Source organism: Chelonoidis abingdonii, chromosome 2 (genome assembly GCF_003597395.2).
Source record: "Chelonoidis abingdonii isolate Lonesome George chromosome 2, CheloAbing_2.0, whole genome shotgun sequence".
Taxonomy (NCBI): Eukaryota; Metazoa; Chordata; order Testudines; family Testudinidae; genus Chelonoidis; species Chelonoidis abingdonii.
This window is the reverse complement of record NC_133770.1, coordinates 43,461,712-43,480,109: the sequence shown is the minus strand read 5'-3', so window position 1 is coordinate 43,480,109 and position 18,398 is coordinate 43,461,712. Positions and strand designations below refer to the sequence as shown.

The 18,398-nt window shown below is 42.3% G+C and overlaps 1 protein-coding gene across 1 annotated transcript in view; it reads right to left on the bottom strand.

The window, feature by feature from the left end:
• Positions 1-978: 978 nt before the first annotated feature.
• The window catches only part of ST8SIA6 (ST8 alpha-N-acetyl-neuraminide alpha-2,8-sialyltransferase 6), a 44,117-nt gene continuing 26,697 nt past the window's right edge, over positions 979-18,398 (bottom strand). The window contains exons 5-9 of the mRNA XM_032793964.2: positions 16,388-16,532; positions 11,231-11,343; positions 8,928-9,020; positions 6,255-6,727; positions 979-1,777 (exon numbers count right to left, since the gene is read on the bottom strand). Of these exons, the coding sequence (XP_032649855.1) occupies positions 6,259-6,727; positions 8,928-9,020; positions 11,231-11,343; positions 16,388-16,532 (820 nt within the window). The 3' untranslated portion in view covers positions 979-1,777; positions 6,255-6,258. The remainder of the gene's footprint in view (positions 1,778-6,254; positions 6,728-8,927; positions 9,021-11,230; positions 11,344-16,387; positions 16,533-18,398) is intronic.

Here is an 18,398-nt window from a genome sequence, read left to right as displayed (position 1 = left end):
TAATTTCTGTCTCATTCTAATAGAATTTAATAATTATTTTATTTTATTAGGCATTTTGATGTAACTAACATTAAGAATATAAACATAAGGGCCAAATATGAAGCAGATATAAAAATGCACATACAAAACATGTGTAAATTACAAATATATTAAATATACTTCAATTTCACAGGAGTGTAGGAATATTTCTATAACATAAAATTTCAAGAAAACAAAAACAGTATTTTTATATTCACTTTATTTAAACAGTCTTTTTTCCTCCAATACTTTGTTCACAGCTGAGTTCAATGATTGGGATATTTAATCTAATGTAGAGTGAAAAATTAGTGTTCTATAGTCAAAGATGATGTTTAGTAAACATATATCTGAGATTGAGCATAATATGTACAAAGGATAAAAAAGGAATTATATATTTCATTTGACCATTCAATAGACTCTCCAAGAGATCATGGAGGTTCTGCTGGTAGCAGAAGCGGGTTATTAGAATTTTGTCCTATTCTATATTAAAATCTGTGAGTAATAATGTGCAAAGGAACATCACTTCCTGTAAATCAAAAGCACAGGAACAAAGGTTCAGTCCAACTCCCGCTAAAGTTAACAGGGTTCTTTCCAGAAGGGCCAACTTTGCCTTTGCTCTGGACCCTATATGCTTCTCCACTGGTGTTTAAGGACCATACAGGAGCCACCAGTGGCCAGGGGAGAACTGCTTCGTCACAAGACTACTATGGGGCTGTCCATACACAACCCCACCCCCACTACAATCCCTGGCATAGGGCATGCAGCTTGGGGCAGGACACTGGAACAGCTCTATTGTTGAGTTTTAATGGAATGCCTCAGATGTCCTAACTCCTTGGTAGATTTTGTCTTGACGTCAGTGAGCTGCAGGAAGAAACATAAAGGGTGACTGAGGTTTTGCATTTGGTTTCTTCGGCTGACAGCTCCATTTTGTATATGGGCAGAGATGTACAACTGTGTGGTGGAGGAGAAATGCCCATAATGGTGTGCACTACCAGGGTTCTAGGAGGCACAGCATAGAATCTAGCCCATTGTCCTTAGCAGGAGTTGAACTGAACCAAAAAGAGAATACAATTAATTAAACTATGGTTTAAAAAAAAAAATCATAGGTCTCTGATCCTGCAAAAGCCTACACACATGCAAACAAGTAGTCCTATTACATCCACGAGGTTATTCGCAGTGCATAAAATTAAACACAGGGGTAAGGGCTTATCTACTTGGGGAAACTGACTGGTGGTATAACACCCTAGTGCAGGCACTCTACTCCACAATCAAAATAACGTTTTTCTGCAATAACTACCCCACTTAGTGGAGGAATTTCCAGGATCAATGCCTTCAGTAGAAAAAGTCCATTGCCAAATCTAACACATCATACCATGGAGCTAATAAATACACACTTTTGTACATCTTGTATGAAAAGAACAAAAATGTCAAAACATTTTTAAATTATAATAATTTAACAAGCAAACCATTACAAATGTCACATAGTGGCACCATCTTGAGATTGTGCTTTGTTAAATTTAACCAATAGTCAGGAGTTCCAAAGATTTTCCAGATAAATTTTGTTTGCATAAACAATTTTGATTACAAGAAGTTCAAAAATGTAGCAATCACTATGTCAAAAATCATTCACTTTTCTCCTTAAGTGTAAAATATTTCCAAATTATAATAGTGCAGTTTAATGCTCACAAAACAACATCATATCAAATCCACTACCAAACTTTTGAGATATACACAAATGTTCTCCTTTGGAATCACCACCCTGGAATTAAAACAAAAACAACAATATGTGTTACTGTTTCCTGTACATAAGTAAACTGTATATTAGATTCAAAATAAGCCAATTTTTACAATTCTTATAAGTTAAACCTGTTTTGCCTCACACATCTGTATTCAACCTTATGTTAGAATAGAGTCTGTCACAGATTTGTTATACAACAACATCACAGGCTCACAGAATCCTCAGGGTGTGGAAAGGACTGATAGTGAGCTATCTAATTCAAATGTCTGTTTTCTTTAGAGGAGGACTCTAAGCTCACTAGAGCATCTCCAGTAGTTGTTATTCAGCAGTGCCTACAGTTAGGCCACAGCATGCTATGCCTCTTTATCACCTTATCAGCAGCTTGTATCAGCTAAGTAGGGTCGGGCTTGGTCAATATGTACATGGGAGATAGACATAGAAAATTCAGATACAAATATAAGATGGCTGTAGAGGTAACAGTGTTTCAGATTCTTGCATTCCTTCTCCTCTCCTTCCCGATTACAATTAGCATAAACTAATTGTAAATAAAATTGTTTCCATTTACAGTTTGACCCATTATATCTATTTGGAGCCTTGCTAGTTAGACAAGAACAATATCTCTTCACCGGCGTAATCATGCTCATTGTGGCCCAGATTCAGGATAGCATTTCAGCTCATGCCTAACTTTATGAACTCAGTGGGACTACTCACACATTTAGAGTCGACTCATGAGCTAAAAGTTTGCACATGCTGAAGAGCTATGGTGGATCAGGACTTCTATGCAGCACTATAGCAAGGGCAGCTGCTGCTAAGGTTGCATGGCTCCAGAAGTTGTACATAGCCTTCTCTGGCTTGGTTGGAAAGTCACATTATTGCTTGCCTTTGTATTAATAGTTGGGGTTTGGCCCTGCTTTGAGCAGGGGGTTGGACTAGATGACTTCCTGAGGTCTCTTCCAACCCTGATATTCTATGATTCTAAAACTAGCTGCCTTTGGACCATCTGACTACAGCTGAAAAACCCAACCCCAATTATTAGGCTCCACAATCATCACTGACCTCATATATTCAAACTGAGGCTCAGATGAAGGCATGTTAGCCATACTTTTCTGTCTGGCCCTACCTACTGACACCCATCCCCTTCCACCACTCAATTCCACCACTCTGCTCAGCCCTTCCTCCTTTTGCCCCTCCCCTCTGATGGGCAGCCCAGCAATATTAACCTGCTTAGCCACATCTCCTCTTCCTCCTGCCTCTGAGATGGCTCAATCTTCCCTGCTTCACTCTTGCTCTCTGGCCTGCCACCCACCCTGTGAGCAGCAGCTTAATGCTTATGCCAGATAGCCCTCAGTCTGGAGCCAGTCTCCTTGTCTCTTTCTGGCAGCAGAACACCTAGTCCGTTTGCTTGTCCAGACGGCATTTCCACTTGAACGAGCCTTCTGAACAATATGATTTTTGCCAGACTAATAAAAAAGGGCCTATTTTTCAACTCTGGGGCCTATGTTTATTTGAATCCTCCAGGCTTATGTGGTTAAACCAATGCGCAAACAAGATTCTGTTCAACCAGAGCCAAAGCAAAAATGACTTAATTATCTAATACAAAATAATCTAGATCAGTGCTTCTCAACCTTTTTAATAGCAGGGACTGGCTTGCTGCCTTCCTCAACTGAATCAGGGAGATGTCAGGGACTGGTGCCGGTCCACAGAACGGTCATTGAGAAACACTTCTAGATCATTCTTTTAGTGTAATTCCAGGATTCTGCTGGATCTCTCATTCTCTCTCTGTGACAAAGTATACATATATTCTAGTGCAAATATGTGTGGGGCTGTGTGTGCCTAAGGACATGCGTGCATGAGTGTGTATTTAAGTAGATGGAGCTCCCATTCTGCTCTGAACTGATTCTACACATACTGGCCATCAGCTGGTGGAAAATGGTGCCGCTTCATTGGTGTCAATGGATCTGTGCCAAATTACACTGCTGGAAGATTTGGCCCACTGTATGAAGTGTAATCTTCCCCTCTTCCTGTGGTTTGGCTTTATGGGTGACTCAAGTTGCAATGGAAATGTAAGCCTCAGGCTAAGCTTTCTTCCTGACTATTCCTAGAGTTTTCTTGACAACACATCAGTAGCCCAAACCACAATTTCCTTTCTCCAAAAAGAGACACTTTCCTTATCGCCAGGGTGGAGTTAACAAGCCACACCTGCTACAAGGATTTATCAGGAATCAGTTACCATCTCCCTGCAGGGTTCTACACCTGCTAAAAGGGTGGGTCAACAGGAGAATCCTGCCACTTTGATACAGTATGAGAGCATTGCTCTATTCAAGTCAACAAAACGGTAACATCCGCAGAGAGTGAACACTGTGGGCAAGATTATGACTGAAACCTCTGTGGGTGCCCTAAGGTGGAAGAGAATCTAAGGAACATGCCCCAGTTGCATACACATGCAGGGGACAGACCCAGACCTAATCCTTGTGCTCGCTAGAACGTGGAATATTTTTAAAAAAAATTATGAAAAACATCTGATTTCTAAAAGACTATTTTACAATGAAAAACTTCATTAAAAATTCCAACCATCTTAATAAAACCTTTCACTTCTTTGTTGTTAAAGGACTCAATTCTTTCCTATTAGAAATGCAAGCCATTAAGTCAAAAAGTTTGAGTGTTAGGGCAGTGCAATTTACTCTTCAGATTGTTTTTTTGCAGCTTCCTGTGCAAATCCGGCCACAGAAATGGTTTTCAGATCCTCGATCTGTCAAGCATTGACAGTGTTTAATTCACCCATACATATGCTTAAGCTTTTTTGTGACTCCTATGTGCTCCATTCTGATGAAAAATTCATAAATGGTTTCCTATTAATTTTCCTAGCTGGCATAGTTACTATAATTAAAATTATATGGCATAGTTATCATGATTAATATTATATGAAGTGCAAACAGTGGAAACTGCGGGATGTAAAAAGCATAGCAACTGTATGTGTGATTATGAAATACATTATGTATTTCTCAACATTCCCTATATGCCATTCCTTTTTACAGTTAAAAAGGATAACCTAGTAATGTATGTGCTCAAGCATGTATCTCCCCATCCCCCCAGTCCATTATGTACTGTAATGTTATGTATAAGCCATCCTCATTCTGTTTTATTCTTTTGAACATGGGAAGATCTGAAACCATTGGAAGAAAATTGTGCTTATTTGGCTTGGCCCAGCAATCTGAAAGGTTAAAAGGTAGCAATCTTATTGTTATGAATCAACTGTGAAATAGACATTTGAAAGCGCATTTTCTAAATAGCACTGAAAACCATTTTGAAATACATTTCACAGTCTAAGCAGAAGAAAAGTATTTCTTAGCTTTTGAACTTTCAGATTGCTTGGCTCGGTAGTTCTTTTATATAACTTGAAAAATACAGGAGAAAGATTATATCACCCAATTAAAATACTATATTCAGGTCTCATTGTAATTATTTATTGGTGTTTGGACTCCCATCTTTTGGAGAGTCAAAGTCCTAGTAACTATGACTCATAGTCAGCAACAGTGCTAGAAGCTGAGCTGGAAATTGATGTAGCTGAAGGATGTACAAACAGCCATATTGACAGGTTGTGTTTTGTCAATAGGTCAGAAGAATCTCACAACCATAAAACCGAATCTCTCCACAGTCAACTGTAATTTGCACTCAGTAAATTGGCTTAAGATCTGGGGCCAGGTTCTGTGCTGCATCTCTAAGGATGCAGAACAAAGAAGATGCATCCCAGGCAAAAAGGGTGCAGTGCTTCATGGCTCTATGATGCTCTGTGGGCCAGTGCAGTCCCCAAAGTAAGTTACAGCAGCCCAAAGAGCTGCTGTGACCTATGGAAGCTTCTACACTTTTGTCAACCGGCTGCTCCCTCTCCTTGTGCCAAACTGGCATAGCCACTCTGCAGGGACATGTAAGTGGGGGCACAAGGTTGCATACATCTGCCATATGTTGCCTCTTCTCTGGGTGAATTTGTCCATGGACTGCTTGGCCCTTTTTGTGGTCCCATACACTGTTGCATCAGTGTAGAAAGGTTTATTTAGGCAGCACCAGAATCCACCTCTTCTCTCTTTCAGGTGGTAGAATGTGTCTGTCTTAAATAAAGCAGCCCACTTTTGGCAAAACAGCACACCTTGGAGAATCCATCACAGAACACAAAAGACTGGCAGTCACACATTTGGGGCAATGGAACACTATTGATAGACTGAGTTGTGATAATCATGGATGGTGCTGCCAATCCTTCATCTATGCAGAAGGATTGACAGTGTGGAGGAAAACGTTGGAGCCGACCCTAACCTTTCATCTCCATGGTGCTGTACATATAGGCAGAGCAGTCAAGCCTCCCTCTAATTCATATACACAACTCTCACTGACTCTTTGAGAATAATGTGCGTATCTGGGGAACACCACCTGGTCACAGAAAAGGCATTTTTGCCCTGATACTCACTTAAACGGAAGCATTTTATCTTTGCAGAATCTGACTTACCTTTTCAGTCTGAGTCACATTTACCAAACTGCAGCTTCAGAATGCCCTTTCCATGAAGCTGGAGAATCTGGTTGTATTCTTTGGGCATTGCATGGAAACCTGGCTTAGGCAGTTGGTTGTCATAATAGTGGTGACTGATTGGCATCTCCTCTGTGGTTTTAGAGAAAGGCCAGAAGCCATACAACTTCACATTCTCACAGAGTTCAATAGCAGCACTAGCAATCATAAAACCAGAAGACAGTCGATACGCTTTTACGCCCTTCGTTCTCCAGAACTGGGCTAGATTTTTCAGGTACCTGGGATGAAAAAATATGGCCCTCTGTTTTGCTCTGAACTCTTGTAGAGTGTGGTATACTTTGAAAGAAGCAGCTGTGTTGCTTTTGAAGGAAAATGCTGGCAATAAAAGGAAAGCATTTCCATAACTTGCAATGTTCTCCAGAAATGTCACCTTCTTTTCATTCAGCTTGTTGTATCTGTCAAATAAAATGCCTAGTGAACTTATCAGTTTTAGAGGTGAAAAAATGCTTGAATTCAACAATTTATTATTGCAGGCAGGAGTTTCACAACTGCTTGAGCAAGTAATCTGTGAGCACTATTACTGCCATTTAATCTGTACATGTAGTAAATGTATATGATATAATCCCAGTTTTACATGCGCTATTATGAAAATCTGGCCTTATATGATTTATTTAATAATTACAAATTCACTATATAATTTACTTAATTTCACAGGAATTGCCATACCAAACCAGACCTGTGGTCCACCTAGTCCAGGATCATGTCTTCAAAGGAAGGTGCGAGAAGCCCCACACATTTAAAAATGGGCACACTAGCATATACCATAAAAATCTTTATGCAAAGTCGTTACTACATGTGTGAGGTAGCTGCTTCACAAATGTAGGCTGCAGCTGTGCAAAGACTTGTGCATGTGCCTAGTATATGAATAGTCCTCATGGAGTCTAAGGTAAGCACATGCTTAAGCCTTCGCAGAATCAAAACCTTAGCCGCTTTTTAAATACTGCTGGACTGATTGTCCAACCTGCTGACACCCAAAGCTCCCACTGACTCAGCACTTCTGAAGATTAGACTATACTTCTAATGAATTGCCAGATCCCAGGTCATAAACTGTTGAGCCCTCCAAAATTCTGCAATAAAAGAAAAATGGTCAAAGTGATTTTGCTTTGGGACTTTATTGAAGGGCTGAAACATAGTTTTTACATCTGTACTGTAAATGCCTTGAAAATACAGTCCATAACAGAATGGCTGATATAACTTCAACTATAGTGTTGTGAGAAGAACCCCACACTTAGTTTGCTAATTAGAAGTTAAAGTAAAGCAGTTCTCTAGACAACCCTTTCCCTCTCCTCCTTCTAAGGCACTTACAGCTTTCTCTGAATAATAAAATCATTGAAATGGCCAAATCCCAAAGTCCTGACTCATTTCTATTGAGTCCTTATTAAGGCTAATGCTGTTAACTTCCGTGGAGGTTTGCCTGAATAAAAACAGAGTAAAAACTTAGTGGAACATCATGATTAAGCCCAAGAGCAATAAATAGCTTCAATAGCCACCAATGAAACTGTCTTCTTACGCTAAACCTCTGGACCAAATATTGCTTTTACTTGCAACCCCATTGAAGTCAATGGGCCAAATTCACTGCTGGTGTAAGCCACTAATACATCTCCATTTACGTTAATAAGGATGGCAAAAGAATCAAAGCAGAATTTATTCCAAAGACTCCAGCTATCTCCTTGATTCAATGACAAACTTCTTTTAGAGATACAAGATGGGGAGGAAATAGCTTTTACTGGACCAACTTCTGATGGTGAGAGAGACAGAAGTTGGTCTAATAAAAGATATTACATCACCCATCTTCTCTCTCTAATATCCTAGGACCGACATGGCTACAACAAAACTTCAATTTTCTGTGTATTCGACTGTTTTCATCTCACTGTTAAGCTCGAGTCAATTTTGTCTGGTTGTGTCTGTTTGAGAAATACAGAGAAGACAGACTGTAAGATGCTGTAAGATTATTAAGCAGTAAATATCAACATACCACACTGGTTCATTTGACAGATAAGCACTAGCTAGAACAGCTTATGGTCCAATGTGAAACTGAAGGTTATACAATAACTAGCAAGTTCTAATTAGACTTTTGTTGTTGGTGGTTTCTTCCCAAGAAGGGGAAGAAAGCAATATACTTTGGAGAAAAAAGGGAGATCTACTTTGGGATGGATTCTTTAGTGTCCAGACAATTATAGAAATGTAGGTCCCAATTCAGGACAGCATCTGAGCACATGCTTAACTATAAGTCTCACTAATAGACTTAGACACATGCTTAAGGGCTTTCCTAAATCATGGCTATAATGCCAGCTTTTCAGAATGGACTTGAGATGAGAAATGCTGCTATTTCCCGTGGTCAGGAACACGTGGATGGGTGCAAACAGAGGCACTGCTAATCTCCGTATTGTTGACTCATTTCTGTTCAAAAGGACATGTTTAATGGGTTTCCATTCACTGGAATGCCTTTTACCTGGGAATTAAGAATCACTGACAAAGTAATCAGAATGCATTGCCCACTGTGATGGCATCCCAAAGGGTTTAATAACAAAATCTAAAGCATGTCAAACAATTAAACAACATTACGCAAGAAAAGAAAATTGTAGTGATACTTACTTCTGTGCTATGATACTTGGATTAACAGTCACGAGACTTGTTTTATTGCCAACATCTTTGCTAACGCTTCCTGTGGTTGGGGGAAGGTTACACCTGAGGTTTAGAAACAGTTATTTAAAGAGAGCCCCACCACAAATGCCCTGCTGTTATTCTATGCAAATTCCTCAACTGGACCGTAATATTTACCTCATCTCCCTCCCAGCACCCGATAAATAAATATTAATGAACCCTTACAACATACCTGAAAAATAAATATTTGACCCGCTTAACAAATGCACACTGAGGTACACAGTCACATTTTCTCCATATTATATGAGTCAGTAGCCAAGCTACTAATAACCCAGGAAGTCCCACCTCCCAGTTCCCCTGCTCTAACCGCTAGTCTAGAACCTGCCACTATTTCCTTCCAAGATAAAGTAATGCAGCTCCTTTAAAGGTTTTCTGTAGTCTTTTTGACTAAACACAGTGTAATTAATAATAAGATGCAATTGCATCTGGCATAGTGATGTTATTGCCTGTATCAAAGATGAAAATGGAAAAATGTCCAACTACTAATGCATTCCAACTACTGATTCAGTAGTAAACAGTCACTTTCTATTAAAGATGAAGAAAAAGTTTTAGTCTGAATTATGTTTATCACTTATGTTCTTTAAAAACCTGCTACATTTAGGTTTAGCATCTCATCCTGTAGGTTCATCACTATCTATTCAGGCCAAATCACCTAAATTAGACATGGCAAGGCTTCTCTTTTGTCTTATTTAAAAGCACCAGATGTAAGTCAGAAATAAAAAAAGGTGACAAAATCCAGTGGAGATGGGTGTGGGCTCAGAGGTCTGCCTGCAAGGTTGTCGCTCGTTCACATGTTGGAAAATTTCTGGTGGAGAACAAAATGGGAATTTTATTTCCACAGCATGGAGTGAGACTCAAAAGGAATCTCTGCCACTCAAGCTCAGACTCAGGGTTTGAAATGGGTTCGAGAGCCCAAGCTGCCACCCAAGCCAGAACGTCCACACTGCTATTTTTTGTGTGCTAGCTCGAGCCCCACTAGTGCAGGTCTGTCTACCTGGGCTGGGAGGCTTGCTCTCAGCTGCAGGATAGACATACCCGTAGACACCTCAAGAGGCAGTTAGGTGCCTATAGGGATTTTCAAAAGTGCCAAGGTGCCCAACACCCACTGGGAGTTTGAGAAGGTATTTAGATGCCTATCTGTATCTTTAGGCACCTAAATACCTTTAAAAACCTGGCCCCTAGGCATCGCTCCACTCAGCATTGCAAGGCCTAAAAACCTTTAAAAACCTAGACCTGAGGCCCCAATCCAGCAAAACATGTAACCATATGCTTGACTTTATACTTATGAGTGTCAATTGGTAACATTTTTAAAAGTACCCAAAGTGACTTAGGAGCCTAAGCCACCTTTGAAAACTGGTTTTAGGTATCTGAAAATGCCAGCAGGGACCTAGGGGATTTTCAAAAGTGCTCAAGAAGGTTAAGGTGCCTGGCATGAAGACTTTAAGGTAAGGGCAAGCATGTAACATATTTAATGCTAGCTTATATCAGTCTTTTAAAAAAAGCTCTCTTCTCTGATCCAAAGAAAAACATCCCTCAACCCTAAATGACAGTCAATATGCAAAAAATGGAGCTTCTCAGAGGCTCAACTCCCAAACCAGAACACATCCAGGTTCATAGTCTAAGGCCAGAAGGGACCATCGTGATCATCTAGTCGGACCTGCACATTGCAGGCCACAGAACTTCACCCACCCACTCCTGTAATAGACTCTTAACCTCAGGCTGAGTCACTGAAGGCCTCAAATCATGATTTAAAGACTTCAAGTTACAGAGAATCCACCATTTACATGACCTGTGCCCCATGCTGCAGAGGAAGGTGAAAAACCCTAGGGTCTCTGCCAATCTGATACAGGGGGAAATTCCTTCCCGACCCCAAATATGGTGATCAGTTAGACCTGAGTATGTGGGCAGGACCCAACAGTCAGACACTTGGGAAAGAATTGCTGGCATTCCCTGAAATTGCAGGTGTGTGAATACATGTGCACTTTTTTCTGCTTCTGCTCTTTTCTTATATGCACCCAGAGTAGTGACATTTACAGAGCAGAACATGATGCTTGGCTATTGTGTTGAAGAATGGGGCAGAGGCTGAGAAGATAGGGAAAAACGGGGCTGGGGCACATGTGCATACCCACTAACCATAGCACAGCCGTTTGGTTTACTTTTTGGCCTGCAAAGCTTGACAGAATCCCTTCAAGAGCTTTAGCACTCTAATCCCATCAGTGTTTAGCAGCTCTTACCTAAATACAAAATCAGAGTTATCGATTTCAGCTCCACAGCTGGAATTTTTCAGAATGCCCCCATTTCCAACCACTGCACAGTGCTTAAAAGGATAGCCCAGAAGGGGTGGGGACTGAAAAGAACAAAAAGAGCATGAACAGAGTTTGGGATGGGTTTTTTTTGCATTTCTCGTGATATGGAATCAGAACTATTACCACTTGCAGGCTAACTCCAGTAAAGTGCAGAGAACACACACAGAATGCAGTACGCGTCTGCCACAAACAGTCAGAAGTAACAGAGAGGTGGAAAGAGCAAGACTGGACTGTGAGCTGCTATCTTTGCTTTCAACAGTTTGGGAAAGTCTCTTTGCATTGTTAAAATTGAACAAAAAGATAAATAACTTGCTTTGTTATGTTTACCATGCAATACTCCTGTTATGGACAGTGTCTCCTGAGGGACACAGGGTATGTCTACACTGCAATGTAAGCCCAGGGTTAGTGGGACTCGAGTCTGCTGACCCATGTTGAGGAATCCTGGGTTTAAGCATCTACATTGTTTTTAACACTATGTTAAGACTGTTCTAACCCATGCCTCAATCTGGGGCTCTGGCATCCACACAGCTGTGCACAGACCTGAGCCAAACCAACCATATTTCAGAGTCGCAAGTGCTGCTCTAGCCCTCTGACTGTGATGTACTGTGGGAAAACTTTACTGCCCATCCTATTACAGGAAGTCTGAACAACCTGAGCCTGCTGAGTAGTCATTTTGGTTTGTGCATTCCCAATTACTGGATCCAGCAACATGGAGGAGGTGCCTTCTGAAGAACTTCTCTTGCTTGTGCTTTCACTTCTGTGTCAGGAAACAGGCAAAGCATCCATAAGGCATTGGTGGACATTTCAGCAGCATTTTCTGTCCCACTGAAGGCACTTGATGGATTTCCTGGTGGAGTAGCAGGATGAGGAGTACCCTGGCATCGCAGACTCACACTGGCTGATGCTGCTTGGTACAACTGGCATAGCCACTAATGCCCCATATGTAGACCAGCGCTTCTCATGCAAGGCCACAAGCACATTGTCATGAAGACCTGGGATGACCAGCAGTGGGTCCAGAACTTTTGCATGAAGCAAGCTACAGTTCTGGAGCTTTCCGAGCAGCTTACCCCCAACCCTCCAGTGTAAAGAGACACAACTGAGGTCAGTCATGCTGGTCCAGAAACAGGTTTCTATAACTGTCTGGAAGCTGGCTATTCTGGACTGCTACAGATCCGTTGCCAACCAGTTTGGGGTTGGAAAGTTGGCTGTGGGTAAAGTGGTGGCAGAGATATCTGAGGCAATCAGGCATGCAGCTCTTTGCCCAGGTGGAGGAGAGGGTTTCAGCGAGGGAGCAGGCACTTGCAAAGTAGTTCATTGGAACAGGAGAGGCAGCTAAGGGAGGAGGACAGAGCTCAGAGAGAATTGTTTCAGCAACTCCTCCTGCTTCTCAGCAAGCTGTTGCTCCAGCCTTTCATCCCTCTTCTTCTGGTACTGGACCTGCTGGTCTGCTGTGTCATGAACATTGATCATAACTTATGGAAATGCTTCCTTTTGGAATGTCCTGTGAGGGTACACTGGGCCATGGATCAATTCCCGATGAACAGCAGGCAGTAGAGGTTGAGTGGCCTGAAAAAGGACAAGAAACAGAGGGTTCCTGTCTAAAGTAGCTCAGTGGAGGAGCACAGAATTAACTCTTGTGGAATCTCAAGGACGTAAAACAATACATTCCAAAACTGAAACAACATGTATTGCGAAGGAGATGCTTCAGTCCACATTCTTTCTGGCCACAGCCTGGTTATTTGCAGTTACAGAAGGGCAGAAACAGTGGCATGGTTAAAATAACCTGTTTTCTGTCTTATAAACAATTTATAATTAAGTGGCATATGGAGCATGTATGTGGGGGAGGATAGTGCCCTTACTGCAAAAAGGCTTTTCCCGTCATTTCAGGCCTTTCACACTTCGGAGGACATAATGGTTCTTGTGGTGCCCTACTGCCAAAGGGAGATGTTATTCCAAGCTGCTAGTGGGAAACCTGCAGTGTATGTAGCAGAAGTAGTCAAATCTATAGTGATTGAACAGCACATCTGTGAGTGGAGTGGGCTAGTCAGCTACTGAGGTGCCCCTGGAAAGTACACCATTCCCCACAATGTAACTGCATATCTGGAGTTCCTGCTTCAGGAAAAGTTTGCAGCTATCACTAACCAGGACTGGGTCCAAATCCATGAGGGAATTAACAGGATGCTGTGTTAGCTCACACATTGCTTTACCCTGTTATTGATGCTCACAAGCATGAAGAACTCCACAGCCTTCTGCACCACCACCGTTCTGAACAAAAACTGACACCTAACTTGTACTTGGGAGAAATAATTTGGTGACCTACAGATTGCATCTAACTGAAATGGACTATATTTGCAAATAGAAAACAGTTTTTTTTCTCTCTCTCTCTCTCGCACTCACACATACACACACACACACAGGTTCCTAGGTGGCTCCATAGAGGAAGCAGGAATGATCACGGCGAGGCAAATTTCAAGCCCTTACTACTGAAAGGAAAACGTGCATGACCCTGGCAAACATCTGTGACCTTACAGTGAAAATACTTTTACAGCTGTTTGAAATTCCCAGTCACCGTTTTGAACTCCACATAGTTGGGGATGGGAGGGGAGAGGGGACACCAAGTTGCTCCAATACAATCCACCATTACCGGACACACACTGGTAGCCGGAGCTGATCATAACTTGTGCATTGCTTCTAAAGCAGAAATCCCTCCCAATACTGTAATAAACTGTAAATCAGAGTCATAAACTTACCCGGTTCCAGAGTGGTTTCTGTCTCCCCCAGGTTTGCTGTAGACTCAGTAGTGGGCTGTTCTCAGAGGGGGAGAAATCAAACAGCTCTTCTGAGTAGGGACCTTGAATTTGCTGTTGATCCTGATCCACAGCCTCCTCTGGGATTGGTTTAACGAACAGTCACTTCATGCACCTCTCTTGGAGCCTGCTGCTGGCTCTCATCCATTCCCATGTTGGATTCAGGGGCCAGCAGGGCACCATTCCAGCTCACCAGGTTGTTATCATGCATGTTGCTCCATGCTGTGTGCAGTGCCCAGCACCCGGTCAAACTCCTCATAAAACAGCCATGGTGTTGGCAAGTTGCCTGAGCTGTGGTTCTTGTCTCCGGTCTTCCAGTACTTGCTCTTCAGCCTCTTACTACGCTCCTTGCACTGATCACCCATCTAAAGCGGTCAGCTTTTTTAGCTATCTGCTGGTACGCATGGTCATTCCTGGTACTTCTGCTGAAGTTCAGTTTTACTGGCCTTACACCAGAGATTCACCAAAATTGATCTGTGTTCCCATGACCATGAAGCAGCATGATTTACAAAAGTCTTGCCCTGCTCAGTGTCCACTGCAAACCCAGGAGGCTCTCTGATAGTGTGCTGGGAGCTTGGTGTTCAGAAAAGGAGGAGTTAACGCTGACCTGAGCTGCTGCCATATGCCAATGGGGGTGACTCATTTTCAGTACAGTCGACTGTAGATTTTTGGTATAGCAAGGACTAAGGAGGTTCGCCCATAGAATTGTGGGACACTTCTGGTAGACTCCCAGGACAAAGCAAGGCTGCATCTACATTGCAAAGCAATAGGGCTCCAACCTGGGGTCCTGGCTTGACTTGTGCTCAGACTCTGCAGCCCTGAGGGTCCTAGGATCCTGGGTCTGTGCAACTGCAGTGTAGATGCAAGGGGCAGGGGGGTACACTTGAGCCTGAGCTTAAGCATGGAATTGCAGTGCGGACATACCCTTAGTGGGACCATGTATCTAGGGAGACCTCCAGGAACTCCTACTGCCAGGGGGAAACACAGGTGCTTAATGTTATCCTTCCTCTTCTCTCAGGCAGGCCATGTGTGCTGAGAGGGAGAAGGAGAGAAACAGTAGAGGGTGCCATACGGGAAAGCAAGGAAGTGCGTGAAAGCTGGTAAATGCCAGTCTTTATAGAAGAAGTTTATCTCAGGACAACACAATAAAAAAGGGCTTTGTTTGGAAAACCAAGGCACCTCTTTTAACGTTGGAGAAAGAATGTGTCTTTCTGTAGTGAAACCGAGTGACAAAAAAACCCATCATATTTGTGGGGACAGACCCAAGGCTAAACTAGTCTGGCTTGGATAGCAAGTGCATGTACATAACAGCAGATACCAGAGGCCTGATTCTCCTCTCACTTACCCTAGTTTTACGTCACTGTAACTTTATTTACTTTAATGGAATTACTCCTGATTTACATCATTGCGAGAGGAAGATCAGTTCCATTTTACTTGAACATACACAAGAAGAAGCTCAAGAGCTGTCAAGAGGAACCGTGTGTCAGATACACTCAGGAAGGGAGATGCACGTGATCCAATGGCCAGTGTTCCTTTCTGTGCTCCATCCACAGAGGATGTGAGCCTCTAAGACTCTTTAGCTCAACCTGTAACATAGTCATGTTTTCAGTTCTAGAGATGTCTGGTTCAGTTCCTGAGATCCATCACAGTCACCAGGATTGGCATGGAATAAAAGAACACAAACCATCTATTGGAGACAAACTTTTCATGATCACCTGAAACTAGGTATGAGAAGAGCAGTGTTAATTTGCACAATGGCCTTCAGTCTATAGACCTGATGTCTTGCCCCTAGACTGGAAGTACTACAGAGGCACATCTGGCTACTGAGAGAGTTTACAATTTGCAGCAGTCTGCAGTAACCTCTATGGCTGAGCTACCAGCGGAGTTCATAGATACTAAAGGTACATCTACACTGCATCTGGGAGCGAGCCTCCCAGGCCATGTCCATTAGCAGGGCTTGTGCAAGCATGCTAAAAATAGCTGAGTAGATACTGTAGCTTGTGCTCTGAAGTCTGGTGGGCTGAGCCCAAGCTGCAACCTCGATGCAGCTATTTTTAGTGCTCTGGTGCAAGCCCCGTTAGTACAAACCTGTGGACCTGGGCTATGAGGCTTACATCCAGGTTCAGTGTAGACATATCCTAACAGAAGTCCCAGCCAGCCTCTCTCCTTTGCATGAGAAAGTTATCAAGAAATAAGGAGAGAGAGTGGGAATGGGACCATCCTCTGAAGACCCAAATAAAACAACTGTAGTTCTGAAAGAAAAAGAAACTGTTCTTACCTCAGGCAGCATCCTAAAAATGTCCTCTGTGATGAGGATAGTCTTTTTATTGTCCACCTCATAACTCATGTTACTTCCCAGTGGGGTATTGTTTTGAGAAGCAATAAAATTGTGAACAGCATCACAGCAGGAAGCTAGTTCTAACCTGCAAAAGACCAGTGTAGCTAATGAATGATAAGGAGGTGGCAGAGAACTAGAAAAGAAAGTCTGTTTTTAATTAATTTAGTTACCTATAAAGCTGTGTGAACCCTTCAGAATGACTTATCCCCGACTTGCTTTGTAACCAGCCCAAATAGCTCAGCTGTGTCAAGAAAGAGATTGTAGGATTTGTGGCAAACCCAGGAACCCCTTCTCTTTCCTTGTTTTTCCACCCCCCTTTCCAGGCCACAATCACCTTATTATTGTTATAAATTAGTATTACGGAAACACTGCAGCCCCATCAGAGACCAGGGTCCCACTGTGCAAGGTGTTGTACAAACAGATAATAAGAGCGTCAGTCCCTAACCTGAAGAATCATCAAATCAGATTTCAGCAAAAAAATGTAAGTGGGGGTGTAACAATCAGAAGGGATGGGGAGAGAGGATGCAGGAACAGTGAAGGAAACACCTGGTTACGTAGCTCAGCTATGAGAACAGCTAGATGGTTTTGAGTTAATTAATTAATGATTAATGTCTTCAACCACTCAGCACAGTTCTGCTGTGCAAGATTTGGCAGATGTTAAATAAATTAAAAGATACAAATAAATAAAGATAGATATCTTCCGTGTCTGGTGTGTAAGAGTGTGAGAGAGAGCACGCGCAAGATAAGCCAACATAGTTCGCAAAAAACCATCTAATCAATAGGGCAGCCTCTATTTAAATGTCTTCTAGAAGGATGGTCTCTTGATCATCCAACCCATAACTCAGTTTATTTCCTCCAGGCGTGTGTGTAATTGCTAAGCAGTAAAGTTGTGATCATACCATCAGGACTCTGAAATCTGTCATTGATCCTGCTGCCCTTTGTCTTATTCTGGGATCTGATATACCCCATAATGCACCATGCCCAGGATACTAGGGAATCATTTTAGCCCAGAACTTCAGAAGATATTTAGGAGCTTAATTCCCACTGAGGCTCTGGGCCTTTATCTCTCAACACTTTTACCTCACACTTCAAGATTGTCAGCCTGCGGTCAGCAGTGATATCCTTGGAATGTCAGATTGAAGAACTGGCAGATGCTGCCCCTGGATGCCATGTGGGCTTCTCCCAAGCAATAGAAGCAGCATTGATGTTTGTCACTGACTGCGAAGGAACTTGGGCAGGAAGCACAGATTTTAAAGCCTGGGGTCTTCAGCACAGTCCAGTATCCATGCATGGGTACAAGGGGGCGGGGCGTTTATAAGTAAACAGATTCCCCAAAAGTCCCCAAACTCCTCTAAATAATTACTAAAATGAGTAAAAACTGTAAAACAGCTAAATACTAAAAACTTAAATATATACAACTACACTCTTTTTAAAAAGGTGCAAGAGGACACTAATAGTTCTGACCCAGATCACGTGGGAGGGAAAAGGAATGGGAGACGTGGTTGGTCTGGCCTGCCTTTTATTGCTTCGGACGAAACCATGTGACAAGTCAAGGCAAGGGCACGTTCCTGAATCAACGGACACTACTTTCAAGTTCTCCATCTCCTGATGCATGGTGGACATGTGTAAACGTTCAATGAAATACTGTAGGGACCATCACTCAAAGAATTAGGTGAACAATGCTCTGGTGTGCTCTTAGAGCACCACTACCCTTACTCAGAGGGGATAGTGTGGTTACAAAACTGTCTGATACTGTCTAAAAAGAGAGTTATTAATCCTAAGGTAGAGACTCTCTACAAGACTTTGTGCAATGCTTAAGCCTTCACTTAGCCCCTACATTCATGGTTTAAGCAGTGAAAGGGGCTTTGCTGGCCCATCTGAGCAGGGTGATTTTCACCCATGTTTTCCATATACTGACAAAAAAGTATTTAGCAAAAATGAAAGAAAAAAA